Here is a 23,340-nt window from a genome sequence, read left to right as displayed (position 1 = left end):
GTTGATCAGTAAATGAATCAGAAACGTAAGGATCATATTTCACTGAAATCACATGATTTTAAATCAGAGGAAAGTTGCTGTAGGGAAAACAAACAATAAAAGGACTTTTTAAAAAATGCACTTATTTTTTTGTTTCATTCAGGCTTAGAGCTTGATCGCTGGCTGATACGAAGTTGGATGTAGATGTGATCTGGTTGCTCGAGTTTAATGAGAACATAAACCTCTGATTTCCATTACAGCACCTGAGCTTCCCTGGTGGAAGTGTTTTCCAGCTGCTCCTCCGCCTCCTGTCATGCTGTGGGCCTGTGGCCTCTTCCTAAATGCCACTGATGTCCTGACCTCACTCAGTAGCAGGTCCGTCAGCACCGCTGGACAATCTCTCAGGCACCTCAAGTGCTCCGTGCCTCCACCCCCACCACCTGGGACTGCCCAACTGGCTTCTGCTGATCAGTGAGGCCTTCGCACAGACCCAGGCTGCTGTGGTCCACCACTCAGTGTCCTCTCTTCACACCCCTTGTCACAGTCTGTTTATCCTGCAGATTTGTGGTGGAATCCTTAGGGTTTTCTGTATGTAGTATGTCATCTGCAAACAAGTTTTACTTCAATTTGTATGCCTTTTAGTTCTTTTTCTTAAAAAAAAGAAAGAAGTTTCTATTGCTTTTAGAGGGAGAAAAACATCGATCGGCTGCTTCCTGCCTAACCCCTAACCCAGGCATGTGCCCTGACCAGGAATCAAACCTGAGACCTTTTGGTGCATGGGACCATGGAAAAAATGTCCTCAGGTGAGGGCTAACCAAGTGAGCCACACCAACCAGGGCCCTTATATTTTTTTTTCTCGTCTCATTATTGTAGTTAAGGCTTTCAACACTACGTTAAATAAAAGTGGTCAAAGTGTACATCCTTGTTCTGTTCCTGATCTTAAGCAGAGAGCTTTCAGCTTTCCGGAGTTGAGTATATTACTGAAGGCTTTATCATAAATGCCCTTTATTATATTAAGGTATGTCCCCACGATCCTCACTTTTCTTCTATCATAAATGGATGCTGCATCCAAATGCTTTTTTGTATATAGTGATATAATCATGATTTTTATCCTTCATTTTGTTTATATATCACATAAATTGATTTACAGATGTTGAACCAACCCTGCATTCTGATAATAAAACCCTCTTGATCATGGTATGACTTTCAAAATGTATTGCTGAATACAGTTTGCTAGAGTTTGCTAATATTTTGTTGAAGGTATTTTGTGTCTATGTTCATCAAGAATATTTGCCTATAATTACCTTTTTTTTTTCTTGAAAGGGACATTTTATTGAGATGAACTAATTCTCGAAACAAATGTTCCCATGAGAAGAATTATAATTACCTTTTTTTGTTGTGTCTTTATCTAGTTTGGGTTGTAGGGTAATGCTGCCCTCAAAGAATCAACTTGGGAGGATCCCTTCTTTAATTTGACCATTGTAAATAATACTGCAATGAATATAGGGGTACGCATACCTCTTTGAATTAGTCTTTTGGATTTCTTCAGGTAAATATCTAGAAGTGGAATTATTGGGTCATTTGATAGTTCTATTTTTATTTTGAGGAACCTGTATACTCCTGTTTTTGTTTTTTCTTAAAGCAGACCCTTCAGCATTCTTTGTAATTCTAATTTGGTAGTGATAAGCTTCTTTAGCTTTTTCTTGCTTGGGAAACAGTTTATCTTTTCTTTAATTTTAAACGATAGCTTTGCTGGGTAATTTTGGTTGTAGGTCCTTGCTTTTCATCACTTTGAATATTTCCTCTGACTTACAATGTTTCTGTTGAGAAATCAACTGAAAGTCTTATGGGAGCTCCCTTGTTAGCAACTAACTGCTTTTCTCTTATCACTTTTAAGATTCTTTCTTTGTATTTAACTTTAGCCATTTTATTATGCTGTGTCTTAGTGTGGACCTCTGGTTTCATCTTCTTTGGGACTCTCTGAGCTTTCTGGACTTGTATGTCTATTTCTTTCCCCAGGTTAGGGAAGTTTTTAGTCATTACTGCTTCAAATAGGTTTCCAATTCCTTTATTCTCTCTTTTCCTGGTACTCCTATAATGTGAATCTTGGAATACTTGATGTTCTCCCAAAAGTACCATAAACTATCCTTATTTTTAAATTATTTTCTTTTTGCTGTTCTGTTTGGATTCCACCCGCTACCTAGCCTTCCGGACTGATGATCCAATCCTGTTTCATATAATCTGCTGATTCCCTTTAATAAATTCACAATTTCAACTATTGCATTTTTCATTTCTGACTGGTTCTTTTTGTTTTCTCTTCACTGAGTTCAACTATTCTTCCTTAAGTTCATTGGGCATCCTTATAATTAGTGTTTTAAACTCTGTATCTGATAGATTCCTTGTTTCCTGTTTTAGTTTTTTTTTTTTTTGAGTTTTGTCCCATACTTTGGAGCATGGTCCTTGTACCATTTTGGCTGACTCCCTTTGTTTCTATGTGTTAGGTAGAGCTGCTATGTCTCCTGGTATTGACAGAGTGGCTTTATGTAGGTGTTCTGTGGAGCCCAGTGATACAGTCTTCCTGGTCACCCGAGCCAGGTGGGTCATATGTGGCCTCCTCTTATAGTTGAGCTTCAACTGCTGTTGCCATGTCAGTGGGTGGGGCTGATTCTCATGCTAACTGGCTGTGAGAGCTGGCTGGGACTCCAGTAGACAAGCTGTTGTTTGGGGCTGACTCCACAGAGTAGAAGTTGCTTTAGCAGGTCTCTGGTGCCAGCTGAATCTGTCCTTCGGGTGTCTCATTTGTGGAGCTGGTTGGGTGGTGCTCTAGTGTGGTCTGAAGTCAGCCATCATGTCTGTTGGTCCTGGAGCCTCTCTGGTGCAGGCCACAGTCAGCTTTTGCCGGGCTTGGGACCTCTTGGTAAAAGCTGCAAGTGATCTGCAATTGGTTGTCGCTTTCACTGGGTTAGGAGGCACTTGGAAGAGGCTACATTGCAAACAATACTGAATGCTACTTGTGTCATTCTTGGAACCCTTTGGTGGGTATAATGTGAACGGACCACCAGGGGGCAGCGCAGAACCAAGGCCCTGCCTGGCAGCCAGGAAAGGAAGGCCACCGCCAGCTGCGGAAAGGCCCCAATCAGCTCTGATCCCTGGCCAGGCCTAGGGATCCTACCCATGCACAACTTTTGTGCACCGGGCCTCTAGTTATAGTATAAGCTTGTCTTTTTGAGGGCTACCATTTAGCCTACTATAGGAACTACAGGCAAAAATTTTATCCAACCTGACGAGCATTTTCTGGCCATGCACATATGCACCACACTTGCACGCTATGCAGGCTGCAGGAGCACCCATGATATCCCAGAGGCTCGCAATTTGCTGGCCTGCTTCCTCATGGTCAGAGACACCTCAGAGGGTAAGACTCACACAGACGGGAGGGACTGTGGTGGAGAGTGTAGCAGATGGAAGGTGAGGGTGAGGCAAACACACAGACTGTGGACAGCAGTGCACAGGGAGGGTGACCCACAGGGAGGGTGGAAAAAAAAAAAAGATGAAAATTGTACCCATATACTTACTCCTTTGCTGACTGGAGAGCCCTTGTAGGTTTCATATGGGCCATGCTCCTTGGCCAGATCACAGCTGGCTTCCAAGGCTCCATAATAAATGGTTTCAAAGATTTGCTTATTCAATAACTGGGCCTCTGGACTCTCGAAAGGATACCTCATCAGAATAAAAGCATCTGCCAGACCTTGTACCCCAATTCCAATAGGGCGATGACGTTTATTGGATAAGTATGCCTTTGTGCCAATTGGTTTAGAGAAGAAAGAGACATTACTGAACAGAAAAAAAGCAACATTCTGTACCTAATGACATACACCCTCTTTTTATGTTTTCTCACACCATTCCAATGATAACTATTTAAACGATGCCTGGCAAGCAGACCGTGATAAACTCCCTTCACTTTGAATTTTAATAATTATCAATATAAGCAGAGATATCTATTCATACCTCTGGGACAGGGTAGTAGTTAATATCAATAATTTTATTCAAATTTCGGACAATGACTTTGGTGACTTCAGCCAGCTTCTTAAAGTCGTATGTGTGTTCTGGTGTGACATACATATTCAGGGCCAGGGAAGCCAAGTTACAAACTGCAACCTGGAATGCAAAGAAAAAGAGTCAAGAATCACAAAATTTTTATTTCCTCTCTGTGTTAATAACACTACCATTAAGCCTCTAACACATTATTATTAAAATTTTTCATTTTTATCTTTGACTTCTCCCTCTTCATCATTCATCAGTTCATTTCTAAATCCGAGTACTTATTCATATATGAGTTATAACATGCACCAGTGAATAGCTAAAATAGAGAAAATCCTGTGTTCCTTAATACATGGCTCTATTACCACTTATATCACATTGTTTTATAATTTTTTATGTGCATCTGAGTAGATGTGCCTTGTCCAATACAACAGTCACTAACCACATGTTGCTATGTAATAAAAATTAAATGAAATTTAAAATTCAGTTTCTCAGCTGCACTAGTAACATTTTAAATGTGCCACAGCCACCAGATACAGAACATTTCCATCACTGCAAGAAAACTCTTCCAAATTACACATGCCCACCTCACCCTCACTGAGATTCTGACAAACCCTTAACAACAGAGGATCCAAGTTGATGAATTCTGAAAAAACTCTTCAGGTGATTCTCCCACTACACTCACTATACTAGGTAATGACATTTTATAGCTAGGGATCATATCTTATCCTATATTTTTATTTATTTTTATTTTAAATATATTTTATTGACTTTTACAGAGAGGAAGGGAGAGGGATAAGAGTTAGAAACATCAATGAGAGAAACATCCATCAGCTGCTTCCTGAACACTTCCCACTGGGGATGTGCCCGCAACCAAGGTACGTGCCCTAGATTGAAATCGAACCTGGGACCTTTCAGTCTGCAGGCTGATGCTCTATCCAGAGTCAAACTGGCTTTAGCTCATCCTACCATTTTAATGCTATTTTCCTTTCAGAAACCTACACAGGCCTAGGACACATTCCAGCTTTCACCTACTAACTCTTCCCCCCCCCCCCCCCCCCCCCCCCGGTCAAAACCATCTCTACCAATATCAAACTTTAATGTATTTGCTACATCAAAACAAAGTACACACTCATTGCATAAAACCAAACCATATCTCTGATCTGTCATACAGACTGCTCTTCCCAAATGGAAGCTTTTCCATAATTTTTTTTTTAAACTAAATCTATATTCCCTTTCTGGCCTTGTCTCTTCAATGATTTGAGATTAGAATTTTGTCTCACCATCACTAAAGGATTCTCTACAAGTTTACACACTTTAAACTAAAAGAGCCTCCTAATACACTTTTGTGGTTGTCCTAAGCTACCATGATTGCACATTACTATTTACATCAAGTAAAGATTTTTACAACAATATGTAAGAAACAGTTGACTGACTTCCACATGGCTTAGACAAAAAGATATTCATTCAAGGGCACAGATCATCACTCTTCTTTCCTGTGTAATTTGCTGTCTATTTTAGTGCCCTTCCACTTACCAATAAGCTACAAAATTTCCTTTCACCCATCTCAAGTGAAATCAAGTGAGGGATTCACAAATAATTAACTTCACTTCCTAAGATTCATCTCTCAGTCGTAGATTTACGCAGAATTTTTTCTACCTACCTCATCTTTGCTGGTATATTCTACTATTTCTGTGCACAGGTTGCTGCATTTGATTGTTCCCAGGTTCTGCTGATTGCTCTTCCGATTACAGGAATCTTTGTACAGCATGTACGGGGTACCTGTCTCTGTCTGAGACTCAATAATCGCATACCAAAGCTGTTGAGCTTTTACAACTTTGCGAACACGACCCTGTTTCTCATAACTGAAAGACAAAGCTAGTATCATTTTAATTGTCCCTAAGAAAACCTTTATTACAGATAACGTGAAGAAAGACCCCAAAATATAATATTGTAAGAACTCAAATTTTCTACTAAACTTAGCTAAAGAAAACCCCCCCACAGGAATATAACATTTTTTTTTACTCACACTAAAGGTAGTGAACAAAACCAGGCAGTTTTAAATCTCTTCAAAGACAACCCAAACCCACTAAATCAACACCACCTTCTAGAATAAAAGGAACAAAACCTAAAATAGTCAAATTGTGCTAACGTAGTACCATTGTGCTATTGGTTAATGACATGTACTGTCCTGGTTGATTTCGATTCCTATATGCAATATAAACTTTATCAAATTACTAAATGTACTATACGACAAAGCAAAATAATAACCCTGCTAATTCATTGCCTTCATTTTTAAAAGCATCAATTAAAAAACTCAAGCAAATATTAAATGTCCCAAAGTTTAAAAAAAAGAAAACAGAAACCAAAATTTTGGTAAAAATTCAGGAAGTAAAGCCGACCAAAATAAAATTACTAGTCATATTATCTCCTAGATGCTTCTAAATATTCCTAGAAACTGGCTAATGAAAGATGTTGTTTTGAAATGTGGATCCCCAAATAAGAGAAAAACATGTAAAACATTACTACTTTCATATTTTCCCCATACCTTTCATATAGCTTCTCAAATTCCTCTCCCCAAACCTCATCCAGACCAGGACACTCATTTGGACACATTAAAGACCAGTCCTACAAAAGGAAGAACAGTACCACACATGAGAAACTTCAAATAAGCAACCATACATAATCCATTAGAAACACTATAATGCATAGGGTGTCTTCCATAGACTGCCTTGGAAATCTGCTATAGAAATAATCACTTTAGGCTCAGGTCCAAATATCTAGTTCTGCCTGTTTGTATACAATTTTAAGCAAATACGTCAGGCAGCATCTACTTTGGAAAACAAAAACCTAGGAAAGCAGGAATGGTACCTTTTAACACGTTCAAAATACCTTCTGTAGCAAAACTCATAGGGAGACTATTCCTAAGCATGATTTAAGATCTTTGAAGAAAAAGCTTATGTGAATCGAGTAATTATTACTCATAGGTATCTATCTCTCACCTGATTAGTCTCCACTCGTTTCATGAAGAGATCCGGAATCCAAAGGGCAAAGAAAAGGTCCCTGGCTCGCTGTTCTTCCTTTCCTGTGTTCTTCTTTAAATCAAGGAACTCAAAGATGTCTAGATGCCACGGCTCCAGGTAAATAGCAAACGCTCCAGGTCGCTAAGGTAAACAATCATCAATCATTTCAGAATCAGAATGAAACAAAGAAACCATATTTTCTTTTTTTGGCAGGGCACACATTTCACATTTTATTGCACTTTTCCACGACTGCTGGATGGCGGGACCTGGAAGGTGACGCCATGCAGCAAGCCACTCCCCCGGAGGGGCTGCAAGGGGGACCCCGTGACGACGCCCTGGCGGCCGCGGTGGGAGGATCATGGAGGACCGAACCCGCCCTCGGTGCTCTCAGGTCTTGCAGCCCCGTCTCCGTACCGCGTCTCAGATGCTTCTCACAAACAGGAGAGAAACTTCCTATTTTCCAAAGCACTTTTTTATCTTCTGGGATCTTTACTACAATTAATGAATTAAATGAGATAATACAAATGAAAGTATTATAAGAATATAAATTAATAACATTTTTCTTACAATACCAGGAGTAAAAAAAAAAGGTGGAAAAGAAAAATTAAATAACTTGTCTAAAGTGATACAGTGGAATAGATAGAACTTCCTCTCCAGTTGTCCTCCAGCTCTCTTTAACTTTGACAAAAACAGGTTGTGCTCTTACTAAAAGTCGAAAAGGTGCTGTCTTATCAAGGTCCCTATAGATTTTTTTAAATATTTTATTGATTTTTTTTTTTTTTTGAGAGGAAGGGAGAAGGATAGAGTTGGAAACATCGATGAGAGGAAACATCATTGATGGGCTGCCTCCGGCATGCACCCCACAGGGGATCGAGCTGGCAGCCCAGGCATGTGCCCTGACCAGAATCCAATGGCAGCCTCTTGGTTCCTGGGTCAATGCTCAATGACAGCTATCCCGGCCGGTCTAGATTCTTTTTCTTTTTAAGTACACCAGAGACAAGTTCATAAACTAAGAGATGATTAGTATGCCTACATATCCATGAGATGCAGGCTCGAGATGCAAACTATCCTGCTGATAATATTAAATAAACAACCCAATCTTCTCAACTTTACTTTTCCCTAACCTATAAAATAGGCAGAATTTTGTTTACTTTTTTAAAAGATATTTTCATTGATTTCAGAAATGAAAGGAGATAAGGAACATCAATAATGAGAGAATTTTTTTTTTAAATATATATTTTATTGTTTTTTTTTACAGAGAGAGAGGAATAGAGAGTTAGAAACATCGATGAGAGAGAATTATCGATCAGCTGCCTCTTGCACACCCCCTACTGTGGATGTGCCCGTAACCAAGGTACGTGCCCTTGACCGGAATCGGGACCTTTCAGTCCGCAGGCTGAGGCTCCATCCACTGAGCCAAACCGGTTTCGGCCGATGAGAGAATCATTGATTGGCTGCCTCTTGCACGTCCCACATTGGAAACGGAGCCCACAACCAGGGCGTGGGTCCTGATCAGAAACTGAATGGTGTCAATCCAGAGAAAACCAAGATGGCGGCATAGGTAAACACCTAAACTGGTGCTTCACACAACAATTTCAAAACTACAACTAAAAAACAAAACGTCTATCACCCAGAACCACAGGAAGCTGGCTGAGTGGAAGTTCTACAAGAAGAAAAAAAGAGAAAAGAACAGTGAAACGTGCACAAGCGCTGAAAAGCTGAGATATGGAGGTGCGTGAATCGGAATGGCGGCGGGAGTCTGGGTACGCTGCTTTCTTCAACCTGAAGAGAGACGACCTCCCGATTCCTCTGAACTCGTTTCTGGGGAGATGCTGGGGACCCAAACTCCTATGGGGAGAAGCCGGACTGTCTGCCATCGGGTTGGAAAGTGAGGGTGACTTTCTTGCAGAGGTGTGCCCAGCAATCATTGTTTACTGTGCTGGGGCACGGAGCACGGGGACTTGGAAACGAGAAAAGGCACAGAGGGCTGACTGGCAGCCATTGCTGTTTTCCACGCCCTAGCCTATTGACTCACTGAGACCTCACCCTGCATAATCTACAAACCCACCAGAGCTCCATGCAGTGGCTTTTGCATATAAAAGGCTTGCCCTGCCCTAACCGGTTTGGCTCAGTGGACAGAGCATTGGCCTGTGGATTGAAAGGTCCCAGGTTCCAGTCAAGCGCATATACCTTGGTTGCGGGCACATACCCAGTAGGGAGTGTGCAGGAGGCAGCTGATCGATGTTTCTAACTCTCTATCCCTCTCCCTTCCTCTCTGTAAAAAATCAATAAAATATATATTAAAAAAAAAAAAAAAAAAAAAAAAAAGGCTTGCCTTATTGCAGCTTATCCTAACAAACTGCGGCTCTTGTCAGACAGCTCCAAAACCTCCAAACACCAAGCAAAGAGGAGAAAACTAGTTCTTGCAGTAGCTCCTATTGGGTGGCCTCAGACAAAGCCACCCTACCAACTCAGGGAAGCAGTGAAAATGCAGAGACAACGAAACAGATTATAAACGGGGGAAAAAATGGAGGACAACAAACAACTGGATATAGAGCTCAAAACCATAGTTACAAAGTTTTTCAAGAATTTCCTAGAAAAGGCTGATAAATTTAATGAGACACTCGAGTATATGAAAAAGGACCAACTAAAAATTAAACATACCCTGACTAAAATAAAAAATATTATACAGCTGAAACCAGTTTGACTCAGTGAATAGAGCTTCGGCCCGCAGACTGAGGCATCCCCGGTTCAAATTTGGTCAAGGGCATGTGCCTTGGTTGAGGGCACGACCCCATTAGGGGTGGTGGGGGGGAGTAGGAGGCAGCTGATCGATGTTTCTCTCTCATCAATGTTTCTAACTCTATGTCTTTCCCTTCCTCTCTATAAAAAAAAAAATCAATAAAATATATTAAAAAACAAATAAAAAACCCGTCGTTTAAAAACAAAGACAACAAAAAAAATATTATACAGAGACCCAACAGTAGACAAGAGGAACTCAAGAATCAAGTCAAAGATTTAAAATACAAAGAAGCAAAAAACACTCAACTGGGAAAGAAAAAAAGAAAAAAGAATCCAAAATTTGAAGATAGTGTAAGAAGCTCCTGGGACAACTTCAGCGTACCAACATCAGAATTATGGGGGTGCCAGAAGAGAGAGAGGAAGATACGAAAAACCTATTTGAAGAAATAATGACTGAAAACTTCTCCCACCTGGTGAAAGAAATAGACTTACAAGTCTAGGAAGCACACAAAACCCCAAACAAAAGGAATCCAAAGAGACCACACCAAGACACGTCATAATTAAAATGTCAAGGGTGCCGAAACCGGTTTGGCTCAGTGGTAGAGCGTTGGTCTGTGGACTTAAAGGTCCCAGGTTCAATTCCGATCAAGGGCATGTACATTGGTTGCAGGCACATCCCCAGTAGGGGGTGTGCAAGAGGCAGCTGGTTGATGTTTCTCTGTCATCGACATTTCTAGCTCTCTTTCTCTCTCCCTTCCTCTCTGTAAAATATCAATAAAATATATTAAAAATAAAATAAAATAAAGTGTCAAGGGCAAAAGACAAAGAGAGAATATTAAAAGTAGCAAGAGAAAACCAGTTAATTACCTACGAGGGAGCACCCATACCATTGTCAGCTGATTTCTCAACAGAAACTATGCAGGCCAGAAGGGAGTGGCAAGAAATAGTCAAAGTGATGAATAGCAAGAATCTACAACCAAGATTACTCTACCCAGCAAAGTTATTATTCAGAATTGAAGGGCAGATAAAGAGCTTCACAGATAAGAAAAAGCTAAAGGAGTTCATCACCACCAACCCAGTATTATATGAAATGCTAAAAGGTATTCTTTAAGAAGAGAAAAAAGAAGAAAAAGGTAAAGATAAAAATTATGAACAACAAATACATATCAACAAGTGAATCTAAAAATCAAGTGAATCAAAAATCTGATGTACAGATTAAACTGGTGAATATAATAGAATCAGAGGCATAGAATGGGAGTAGATTGATAATTCTCAGGGGGAATGAGGTGTGGGGGGTATGGGAAAAGACTGGATAAAAATTGTACACTTATGGATTAGGACAGTGGTGGGAACCGGGTGGAGGGAAGCTATGGGGGAGAAAAGGAGAAACAATTGTAACACTCTGAACAATAAAGAATTATTAAATTAAAATAAAAAAATAATTAATGGGGGGGGGGAGAAATTGAATGGTAACCTCACTCATGGTTCATAGATCAACACCTAACCACTGAGCCATGCCAGCTGGGCCAGAGTTTTGTTTCTTTAAAGAAAAACTTAGATGGCATATGACAACTCCTTTTCATGATTAAGTATTAATATAAGTCACAAGTTTAGCACCTGTCTGCAAATAAATTGTCATGTAAAAAAGCTGCTGACTAGATCATTGGCTGTCTGCAGGCAGTATGTATGGGCAGGAAGGATGGGGGTGATTAATATAAAGGTGGAGGAGGAAAAATTTGAGGGTAATGCCTCTATTATGGTAATTACATAGTCAAAATCCACCAAAATGTAGATTTCAAGTGTGTGCACTTTAAAGAAAATAATACTCATTAAACTGATATTAAAACTTAAAAAAAGGGCAGTTTTTAGAAACACACAATGAATCATCTTATAAGCGTACATAGCTAATAGGTTTTAGTTGATTTCCAGTACTTTCAAATGACAGAGCATACCTTGTTCCCTCCTTGATCCACATATCGAGCTGTGTTGTTATAGACTCTCAGCATTGGTACAAGGCCATTGGAATTGCCGTTGGTCTGAAAGAGAGACTGAGAATAAAGGCATCTGGAGGAGAAACAGGGGGCTCAGCAAGAAAAATAACACAATGGCTAAAGAATGAGCAAAATACTCTTTCCCAGTCTATGAAGTTTTACCTGCTCTCCGAGATTTTACCACTGCCTTGTAAATACAATGCCCAATAAAATCAACAAACTGTTGTTGAATAAATGATAATTATATTCAAAGTTATTTCATAGCATCTCTAATTTACAATGAGACGTAATAAATACAAGTCAAAGGAATCCAATATCAGGATACATTCCACACCTTCTAAAGATTTATTCCCAAAAGAATTCAAGGCAACTTAAAATAAGAAGTATATGCAATGGGCAAATCAAGACAATAAACAGCTAAATAGAGATTCTCAGCAATAAGTAGATTCTGGAATGAAGATAAGAAAATGTAAACTCCTAAGACTAGAATAAACCTCATCAAATTTCAAAAATAATCCTTCTAACCCATGGTAAGCCTTTGAACAGTCTAGAAAGATAAACGAGCCATGGCTCACCCCACCATTAGGTAAAAGCACTGTGTGTGTCGCAGCACCTCCCCAACACCACACAATGGAGCGGTTTCCTTCTGAGCTCTGTATCTTTATTCTATAGAATTAGGTATTTTTTTTCACATTACAAATGAAGAAACAAACACAAAGATATAAAATAACTTGTGTTAGGTACTACTAGTAAGTAGTGGAAATAGAATTTAAATCTGAGTCTTACTTAAAATCATTATCTTGACTCCCAAGAAAAAGTGAGGTAGCAGTGCTCGAATTTACATCACAGGATGTCAATGTTTAAAACGTAATACTGGTTCTATCACATATGAAGCGACTAACCTCTCGAAGTAAGTTAACTTTCTAAGCCTCAGCTTCTTTACTTGTATAGTGAATAGTGCCTGCAGGGCCTTCACTCACAAAGTTAGTGTAAGGCATCAAGTTCCTACCATGTGTCTGTAATGTTATCTATGGTTGTAGTAAGAATTAAATGAGTAGTTCATGTAAAACTTTGATAACAGATTTAGTACACAGTAAGCAAGCAATAAATGATAGCTGCCATTATTATAAAACTAAAGGCCCGATGCACGGACTTGTGCACGGGTGGGGTCCCTCGGTCTGGCCAGCAATTGAGGCCCATTGGGTGGCCGGCTGGTTGGGGGGAAGGACCACGGGAGGTTGGCTGGCCAGGCATTATGGGGACCTCCGTGGGGGGTTGGCTGTGAGAGCATACTGACCACCAGGAGGCAACTCCTGTGTTGAGCATCTGTCTCCTGATGGTCAGTGCGCATCATAGTGACTGGTCGACCAGTCGTTCCGTGCACAAATTTGTGCACCAAGCCTCTAAAAGATAAAAATTCAGGGACTGTTACAACCGAAACAACCGGACAGACGACCGAACAGCAGGCTGTGTGGGGTGACTAGGCCGGCAGGGGAGGCAGTTGGGGGCGACCAGGCCAGCAGAGAGGGGCAGTTGGGGGTGACCAGGCCAGCATGGGGGCAATAAGGGGATACCAGGCCAAGGGGTCCCGATTGGAGAGGGTGCATGCTCGACTGAGTGGACCCATCTGTGCATGAATTTTGTGCACCAGGTCTCTAGTATATATAAACTAAGACTTCTAAAATATAAAATAAATCAAAATCTGAGATAAAAAGGATCCTAGAGATCACCTAATCTAAACCTTTAATAAGACAGATGAAAATGAAATAACAAGCAATGAAATGACTCACTCCAGGTCACATAACCAGCCAGTAACTAACAGATTTAGGTTTCCCAAGCTCCAGCATATGCCCTCTCAACCATAAACTTGGTTGCTTATGGACTTGAATTCCTCTAGTCCACACATTTTTAATCACACAACAGAAGCTTACCCCAGCAATGTAGCTGCCAGTAGCTCGAATACAACTCACGGCAACACCAATTCCCCCAGCAGACTTGGAAATCAAGGCACACTGCTTTAGTGTATCATAAATGCCTTCAATACTATCATCTTTCATACTCAGAAGGAAACAGCTATGGGGGAAAGAAGTCACAACTTATCAAGGAAATGAAACAAAGCAGAGTCACAGAAATAACTGTACAATTTAAAGGCAATTAAGTTAGGCAAATAAAAGATCTGAAGTTTACAGAATTACTAAGTGTTTTTAGAAGAAAAAATATATACTGTTACTAGCTATGACATAGTAAGACATATCAACATATCATATTGTTTTAAAATCACCTTGCTGCCAACCCTAGATGCTAAGCCTAGAAGGAAGTCTTAGAGATAAGTTTAAAATATTAACTTAGGGCCTCTTGCCCCCTCCCCACACGGAGTCTGTACTTGTTCTTCAATATATCTCCACCTTTGTATAAAAAAACAAATAAATAAAAAAGATAAAATAAAATATTAGCTTACATGTTCACCAGATTGCAAATGTGCCATTATAACATTTTCTCATGCAAATCCTAAACATTCATAACAGTCTTTTCAACCTATTACTAAGCCAAGAAAAATTAAACATTTATTAAAAAAAAAAGAAACATCTATGCAATGGTCAACTAATTCTGTGATATGCCACCAAAATTCAGCTCCCTGTCTTTTCTAAGACAACCTCTCTATCTGTGCTTTCAATCTTCAACCTACTCCCTGCCTTAGGGGCCATGCTTTACCAATGATCTTTTCACTACCTTGAATATTCAACCAATCAAATGTATTCTATCCACCGACTTCTTCTCCTGAATATTTAGACATTCAGAAAGAGAGAGAATAATATACTTTATACTCATTACCATCTATCTCAATTAATTATAAAGTGTAATTTTATAATCCCATTAGAGGCCCAGTGCGCACAAAACCATGCATAGTTAGGGTCCCTAGGCCTAGCCTGGCCCCCGTCGTGGCCTCTGCCACCCCTGCCACCCTGCGACAGACACTGTGAAGCTCCCGCCCTGGCACTCACATGCCTGTGGCTCCTCCGCTGCTCCGGGAAACTCCCCCCTCCCCGTGACTCCTCTGCAAGGCTCCCCTGGCACCGCCTCTGCTCTGCAAGGATCCTCCTGCCCCTGACTACTCCGTGAAACTCCCTCGGCCCCTCGAATTCTTTGCAAAATTCCACCTGCCCTGCAGCTGCTCCATGAGGCTTCCCCCACCCCCGTGACTGCTCCTCAAAGCTTGCTGCTGCCCCAAGAAGCTTGCCACTGGACGCTCTGCGAAACTCACCGGCCCCGCCACTGCTCCACAAGGCTCCCTCACCCCGCAAAATCCCCCCACCATGCGACTGCTCTACCAAACTCGCTGCTAATTATATTTTAAGAAATATATTTGCTAATTATATTTTAAGAAATTCTTCACGTCTTGTATGCATGCATATAAGCATAACCAATGGACAAAAAACTCTGGGGAGGGAGGGCATGTATGGGAATGGGGGTGGTAAGATATGTACACATATAATACCTTAATAAAAAAAAAAGAGAAAAAAAAAAAAGAAATCCTTCACTACTGTGAGGTCATATATATTCTATCAAAATATAGGTTGAAGCATTAAGGGTCATGATATCTACAATTCATTTTCAAATGACTCAGCCAAAAAAACATTTTAAAATAAAAAATATATATATACATATACATACATACATATATATATATATGTATGTATACACACACACACACACATATAAAATATCAGTAATCTTTAGATCTAAGCAGAGGTGGATATATGGGTGATGTTCATTGTCCATTTCTTTAAACTTACCTGAATGTTTGAAATTCATAGTAAAAAGCTGAAGAGGAAAACAGATATTTTCTCTATATGCTCTTCTAAAAGACTTTACTTTCACATTTAGATTAGTTTTTCTTGAATTTATTTCTGTATATAGCATGTAAAAGAACTCTTAATTATAATTTCCCCCATGGATAACCAATTTCCCTAGCATTATTTTGCTAATGAAAAGCAAAGACACCTCAGTTATTCATGTTCCTACATAATCCTGAATCTATTTCTATGCTCTTTATTATGCTTCAGAGGTTTTTGTCTACCCTAGAATAAATACCACTGAGCCAATCCTCCTAGGACCCGCCTGGATAATTTAGAATAACCTTCCCATGTCAAGATCTTTCTTAATTTTATCTGCAAATACCATTTTTCCTTATAAGGTAATATTTACAGGTTCCAGAGATCAGGGCCTGATACCTTTGAGCAATCTACTAGATTATTCTTAGTCTTTTGCTCCTCCATATAAATTTTAGAATTGTCATGTTGAAATTTTGAGTGGAATTATACCGAATCTATAGATTAAATTGGGAAAACGGACATCTTTGCAATATTAATTTTATTTTTTAAATATAAAATCACTCACCTTATTTTTTAATGTCCAACAATGTTTGAAAATTTTCTCCTTAAGAGCCTTCTCTTTTATTAGCTTTGTTCCTGAGTAACCTTCCAGTATTATAATCTATTTTAAAACTTAAATCTTCTAACATCTAAAGTATAGATATTTAATTAATTTATATTGAATAAAGCCAAATCTTCTGCTGAAATTTCTAACAGACCTGTTTTTAGTGGATATTTTTAACCAAATTAAAAAAGTTATTTTCTGTATTATTTTGCTAATTTTTATTATGAAAGAGTATTAAATGGTATAAAATATTAGTACAATGGAGAATATTAATATTCTTTTTGATAGCATATCCTTGAATTCCAGAATAAATCAGCTTGCTAAGAGTATTTTATTTATTTGTATGCTTTGTCTTTTACATATTATTGGACTCTGTTCCAGTGGTCCCTTTTCAAAAAATAGCATCATCGTTCATCTTCTTACTTTACCTATACATAAATTCAGGAACCATCCGTGGCTCATCATATCCAAACCATCATCAAATTCTGTCAATTTTACCTCCAAAATATCTTTTGAATCTATTTCTTTAAATCTCTACTTTCACCTCCTAATCCAAACTACCATAATCTCTAGTACAGACTACTATAAACATCCCTTAATTAGCTGGCAGTATTATATAACACAGACCAGAGGCCCAAGGCATGAAAATTCGTGCAAGAGTAGGCCTTCCTTCCCCTGGCTGCTGGCACCAGCTTCCCTCGGGCACCTGGGACCCAGGCTTCCCTCGGAACCCCAGCTCTGTCTGGAAGGTCATCTGGAAGGATGTTGGGTCTAATTAGCATATTATGCTTTAATTTTATATATATATATATATATATATATGTGTGTGTGTGTGTGTGTGTGTGTGTGTGTGTGTTTTGTTGATTTCAGAGAGGAAGGAAAAGGGAAATAGAAATATCAATGATGAGAGAGAATCATTGATCAGCTGCCTCTGCACATCCTACACTAGAGATAGAACTCTCAACCCGAGCATGTGTCCTAACCTGCAATCAAATCATGACCTCCTAGTTCATAGGTCAACACTCAACCACTGAGCAACACTGGCCAGGCAGTATTTACTTTTTTCAAAACCAGTATTTACTTTTTATATGACTTGAGATATAAATTCACATGCCATAACATTCCCCATTTAATATGTATAAGTAACGGCTTTTGGTACATTCACAGAATGAGCAACCATCACTGGAATTAAGCTTAAAATTCATTATCAGCATTTGTCCCCCTCGAATTCATTTTCCACACTAAAGAGATGTTTCTAGATGCAAGTCTCATTTAATCAGAGCATAAGTGATTTAAATGTTCATTAAGTTAATGTTCCTGTGATCAACTGCCTAGTTTTTCAGGCCAACGTTTATTTCCCTAGTCAAAACCATTTCAGAATTTTTAAACTGACTATAGATAATGCATACCTAGAAAGTTGTGGGCGGTTGGTACCAGCATTGAAGAGTGTGGGGGAGGCATGGGTAAACCACCTCTCAGAAAGAAGGTTGTATGTTTCAATAGCAGCATCGATATCTTCTTTGTGAATCCCCACAGATACCCTCATCAACATATGTTGTGGTCTTTCAGCCACTAAAATCAAAAGAGGAATTTTCACATGATGGAACATGTCAGACAAACTAGGCTAGACAGGTACCCGAGTCAAAAAGAAAATGATTTTTAAAAGCAGGACAATTTTTCATAAACTAGACCTAAAGTTAAAACTGTTGGAAATATTAAGGCTATTAGCTCAAAGCTCTGTATTCAGTATAAGGCACAGAAAATAAAGCACACTCACACACATGTTCGTTCTCACCTTTTCCATTGATCTTCAACAAGTAGGACCGCTCTAGCGTCTAGAAAAAAGCAAAGCAACCAAAAAGAATTCCAGAACATCTCGTAAAGACACAGTAGATATAGCATTCACAATGAGCCAATCTATTTAAATCTTGGCTATTTGTTTTGGAACAGACTGCATGAAAATTTCTGGAGAAAGTTAGCTCTACATTAATATACATAACACTAATAGCAGAAGTTACAGTATTCACCATCATCACAATGGTTAATAGGTATAAAGTACTTCTAATAGGCTAGGCACTGATCTAAGCAACACACTCACTTATCCTCAACAGAATTTGTTATTAATATTATATTATAAAGATGGAAATCACAGTGCAATGCCAGAATTATAAAGGTTGAATGACTGAAAATCATAATTTTTGCAAAAAGAGAGTCACTGTGTCTGGAGAGTACAAAGCGAGATAGAGAATGGCTGGAGATGATTTGGGGTATATACTAATAAAAGGGTAATATGCTAATTAGACCGAACATTTTCCGGTCTAATTAGCCTATTACCCATGGTGACGAGGACTGACGCAGTTAGGGGCAATCAGGCCAGCAGGGGAGCAGCTAGGAGGCAGCCATGCCGGCAGGGGGACAGTTAGGGGGTAGCCAGGCCGGCAGAGAACAGTTAGGGAGTAACTAGGCTGGCAAGCAGAGGCAGTCAGGGGCGATCAGGCAGGCAGGTGAGCGGTTAGGAGACAGCAGTCCCAAACTGCGAGAGGGATATCCTGGATTGGAGAGGATGCAGACCAGGCTGAGGGATCCCACCTCCCATGCATGATTTTCATGTTCCAGGCCTCTAGTTAAGCTTAATAAAAGATTCTGAAGGAAAAAAATTATACTATCCCCATTCTAAAGATGAGAAAACTAAGTATAGAGAGATTAAGTAACTTGCTAATAAGAAGGAGAGCAGCCGAAACCGGTTTGGCTCAGTGGACAGAGTGTTGGCCTGGGGACTGAAAGGTCCCAGGTTCAATTCCGGGCAAGGGCATGTACCTTGGTTACGGGCACATCCCCAGTAGGGGGTGTGCAGGAGGCAGCTGGTCTGTTGTTTCTCTCTCATCGATGTTTCTAACTATCCCTCTCTCTTCCTCTATAAAAAATCAATTAAAAAAAAAAAGGAAAACAGAGGTGGCAGTGGAGGAATTGAGCTCCTCCCCAAAAAAGAGAAAAATGCATAGACATGGAACAGTGTGGTGACTGCCGGGGGGAGGGGGGAAGGGGAGGTGGAGAAGGGTATAGGGGGATAAATGGTGATGGAGAGAAACTTGACTTGAGGTGGTAAACACACAATACAATGTATAGATGATGTGTTGTGGAATTGTACACATGAAATCTGTATAATTGTGTTAAGCAGTAATAAATTAAATTTTGAAACAGGAAAGAAGAACAAAGTAGAGCCAAGACTCAAACCCAGAAGGTCTAACACCAACATTCAGGTTCTCAATTACAGTTTATCAACACAAAAGTACCTAGAAGAGCACTTGGCACATAGTAGGGATTCAATAGTTGTTGCATAAACAGTAAAACAAAATGGAATCATTATTGCAAATTATCTGCATAACTACTCAGGTAATCCAGAAGTAATATTTGGAAACTCTGAAAATTGCAAATGAATAAGCTACATTTTCTTAATTCAAACAACCACTATCCATCTATCCCACTAATTCCCTAGGTCCATCCCAACTCCCATCGACTTACTGCCTTTATAATTGTGTCACTAAACATAAACAAAAACCTGTCTTTCCTGACATACGGAGGAATTCCCACGTATTTGAAACCCATTATTTACCTTAAAGCCAAAGTAATTATAAGAGAAATCTCGGTCATAGATAATGGCAGAATTCAGGCGCTGATGAAGGTAAAAAAGAAGAACCCATAATTAAAATAATTAAACTTATTTTCACAAAATCAACAGTTCAGCCCTGACTCCAGAATTTAAAGTGACATAGGATAAAAAAGAGGTACCACTAAGTATTATTGTTACAGAACAAAAATACACATCTAATGTTAATTTTAAAAATTTATATAAATTGAGTATCTAATTAGGCTTAAAAACATATACTCAAGTAGATCACTTTTAAGTTGTTGAGCAAGATCTTTCAAATTTTTACCTGAGCAATCTTATTAGGAATTAGTTTGGCAATGTCCCCTAATATTTTGAATGCACACACTCTTTGTCCCAGCAATTCCACTTAAAGGATTTATCTTACTAATATACTCTATAAGTAATACACTATCATACAAGGATATCCACTTCAGCAAAAAATGGAAAACAAATATTCACTGCTAGAGCTAATATATATATATATATGTGTGTGTGTGTGTGTATAATGACAACATTTCTATAAAATAGAATGCTATGCAGCTGTTGAAAAGAATAGGATTAGTCATAAATACTAATACAGACTATCTATAAGATAAAGTATCAGTAAGAACAATGTGCACAGACTGCCACTAAATGAAAAATTTGTGTATGCACATATGTATTACAGAATAGCCCTGGAAAAATACATTTTAAAGTTATAAAATGTTATTTCTAAAGAGGAAAGCTAGTGTTACTTTTTAAATCTATGTTTTATTGTGTTTACATTTTTAAAACGTGCTGTTGCTTTAAAAAAAAAAAAATCTATGCCCTAGCCAGTTTTTCTGTGGATAGAGCATCGGCCTGTGGACCAAAGGTTTGATTCTTGTCAAGGGCACATGCCTGTGTTGTGGGCTTGATCCCTAGTGGGGAACATGCAGAAGGCAGCCGATCAATTATTCTCATCATTGATGTTTCTATCTCTCTTTCCTTCTCCCTTCCTTTCTGAAATCAATAAAAATATATTTAAAAAAATATTTTTTTCACCAGGAAAGCATTACACATACATCTTTATTTGCCAAAACAATATCCAGTGTTGACTGGGCCACCATAGGAGAGTGTTTGCCATTATGTGGATTTATGTAGTTGTGGAGGTCTTCCATCACATCTAAAACAAACAAACAAACAAACAAACAAAAACAGAAAATAAAAATGTCAAAACCACTTAATGGAGAGCTAATTCAATCTTTCAGTATAGTTTAAAAGAATAGTTCTCAAACCATTTTTTTCATCCCAGTCCACCTCAATGCTTAGCATAGAAAAGTGCTCAATAAACATAATCATGCTGATTATATACTGAGTGGCCAAATTATTATTATCTCTGAACACATAATAATCTGGCCACTCAGTGTGTATCCTATACAATAAAAGGCTAACATGCAAATTGTCCCCTCAACCATGAGTTCAACCAGCAGGCAGGCCGGAAAACCATCCATGTCCCCTCCCCATGGCCAGGCTCGCTGGACCTCACCCATGCACAAATTCATGCTCCGGGCCTCTAATCACACACACACACAGTGGCCAGATTATTATGCATTCAGAGATCATAAAAATCTGGCCATTCAATGTATAATGCCTCAGTTAAGAAAATACGCTTCCAGAGTTAAAGTGAACATAGGCTTTTTTGTTGTTGTTGTTAAATAAAAACAGGAGTGAGGATATTTTCCCATTTATTTATTTATTTTTTAGAAAGAGTGGAAGGTAGGGTGGAGAGGAAAAAGAGGGGAAAGAAAAGAAGAGAGAGAGACATGGATGTGAGAGAGACACAACCATTGGTTGCCTCCCACATATGCCCTCGACCAGGAATTGAGCCCTGGACTCTGGTGCACAGGCCAATGCTCCAACCACTGAGCCACACCAGCAGGGCTGAACATAGGCTCTTTGAAAAAAAAAAAAAAATTCCCAGGTGATTAATACATAATCTCATTGAGAATTACTAGTTGAAAATTTTTTTAAAAAGCAGAAATTATAATCTCTTCTCAAATTTTTTACCCTAATAAAATCCCAACTTAAAATTCAGAATCTATCATACTAAGCAGTTCACATCTGTAAATGCACATTTAGTAAGCTCTCTCATTTGCTCTTCTTTAATACATCATAGCATTAATTGGCTCTCTGTATTTATGTGTAAAATACACACACACTCACAATGTTGGCATTTTTATTGGAATTGACTTGTATGTATCAATACAATTCTGGGAGAACTGATATGTTTACAATAAATCTACTAAAGAGGGAGAATACACTGTTTGAGGCCCAGCACAATAGATCTCAAATCAAGAGCCAAAGATTTCTGTTATCGTCTTACCATCTGACTTCTTATATGCCAATATTATATTCCAAACAAATTATTTAATCTTCCCTTGCCCACATTCCCTGAGCTATAAAATGGCAGCAATGGAATAAAGGATTTGCTAATGGGACACAAGATTAATTGCACCATTTTGTTTAACCCAGAACTTGTCAATATGTGTTACTCCATCTTTCCAAGCACATCACCACCAACTACTTCAAAATGGGCTTCAAAAAAGAAAGAAAGAAAAAGTGATAGGAGAAAACAAAAAGATCCACCGACCTTTCCATTCAGCAAGTCAGCAGCATGGGGAAATGGGAAGTTCTAGTGCCCCCTCTGCCTCTAACTTGCTTTTTAAAGACAAGATGTAACTTTTCTTTTTCTTTTCTTTATTTTTAAAAAAATATTTTGATTTTTTACAGAGAGGAAGGGAAAGGGATAGAGAGTTAGAAACATCGATGAGAGAGAAATATCCATCAGCTGCCTCTTGCACATTCCCCACTGGGGATGTGCCCACAACCAAGGTACATGTCCCCGACCGGAATTGAATCTGGGACCCTTGAGTCTGCAGGCCGACACTCTATCCACTGAGCCAAACTGGCCAGGGAAAGATGTAACTTTTCTTTTGTCATTCTAGTACCCTTATACATTTTCTAGGAATATTAAATTATTTCTAACTTTTCCTCTAGACTCACCACTGAATACTTTCTTTGTTTCTTTGTGCAAGTTAGAGACAGCAATCCTTGCTGCCAGAATGGCATAGTCAGGGTGCTTAGTAGTCAAGGTTGCAGCTGTTTCAGCAGCCAAAGTATCCAGTTCCACAGTAGTGACCCCGCTGTATAAACCCTGGATTACTTTCATGGTGATCTGCGCCTATAAAAACAAAACCAAGAATTATTTGAGCTTTCCAAAAAAAAAAAACAAGCTTCCTTAGGATGGCAATGAAGAAAACAATCAAATGTACATCAAAATAAAAGTCAACTTCCTTAAAAAATAGAATAGTTAGCAGTGGAAAACTTCATAATGAGAATTCATAAACCAACAGAACTGCCAGAAAATGCATACTACATACACAATGAAAAGATATCACTAAAAAAAATAAAATAAATTTTAAAATACCTAAATATAGGTATTTCATGGTTGACAAAGATG

The 23,340-nt window shown here is 38.9% G+C and overlaps 1 protein-coding gene and 1 long non-coding RNA gene across 2 annotated transcripts in view; both read right to left on the bottom strand.

Moving 5' to 3' along the window:
* The window catches only part of RRM1 (ribonucleotide reductase catalytic subunit M1), a 42,932-nt gene that overhangs the window by 8,953 nt on the left and 10,639 nt on the right, over nt 1-23,340 (bottom strand). Inside the window, exons 3-14 of the mRNA XM_084894181.1 lie at nt 22,884-23,061; nt 20,903-21,003; nt 19,824-19,883; nt 18,006-18,045; nt 17,620-17,782; nt 13,705-13,846; nt 11,735-11,818; nt 7,020-7,181; nt 6,566-6,645; nt 5,681-5,882; nt 3,985-4,134; nt 3,552-3,773 (exon numbers count right to left, since the gene is read on the bottom strand). Of these exons, the coding sequence (XP_084750307.1) occupies nt 3,552-3,773; nt 3,985-4,134; nt 5,681-5,882; nt 6,566-6,645; nt 7,020-7,181; nt 11,735-11,818; nt 13,705-13,846; nt 17,620-17,782; nt 18,006-18,045; nt 19,824-19,883; nt 20,903-21,003; nt 22,884-23,061 (1,584 nt within the window). The remainder of the gene's footprint in view (nt 1-3,551; nt 3,774-3,984; nt 4,135-5,680; nt 5,883-6,565; nt 6,646-7,019; nt 7,182-11,734; nt 11,819-13,704; nt 13,847-17,619; nt 17,783-18,005; nt 18,046-19,823; nt 19,884-20,902; nt 21,004-22,883; nt 23,062-23,340) is intronic.
* On the bottom strand, nt 638-3,545 carry LOC311627819. Its single transcript, XR_014795934.1, has 2 exons — nt 1,367-3,545; nt 638-1,283 (listed from the first exon to the last, which is right to left on the bottom strand). It is a non-coding gene; the product is annotated as an uncharacterized lncRNA (long non-coding RNA).

Source organism: Pipistrellus hanaki (assembly GCF_964339955.1).
Source record: "Pipistrellus hanaki genome assembly, chromosome: 9".
In the NCBI taxonomy this organism is placed as follows: Eukaryota; Metazoa; Chordata; class Mammalia; order Chiroptera; family Vespertilionidae; genus Pipistrellus; species Pipistrellus hanaki.
This window is presented reverse-complemented; position numbering and strand designations above follow the sequence as displayed.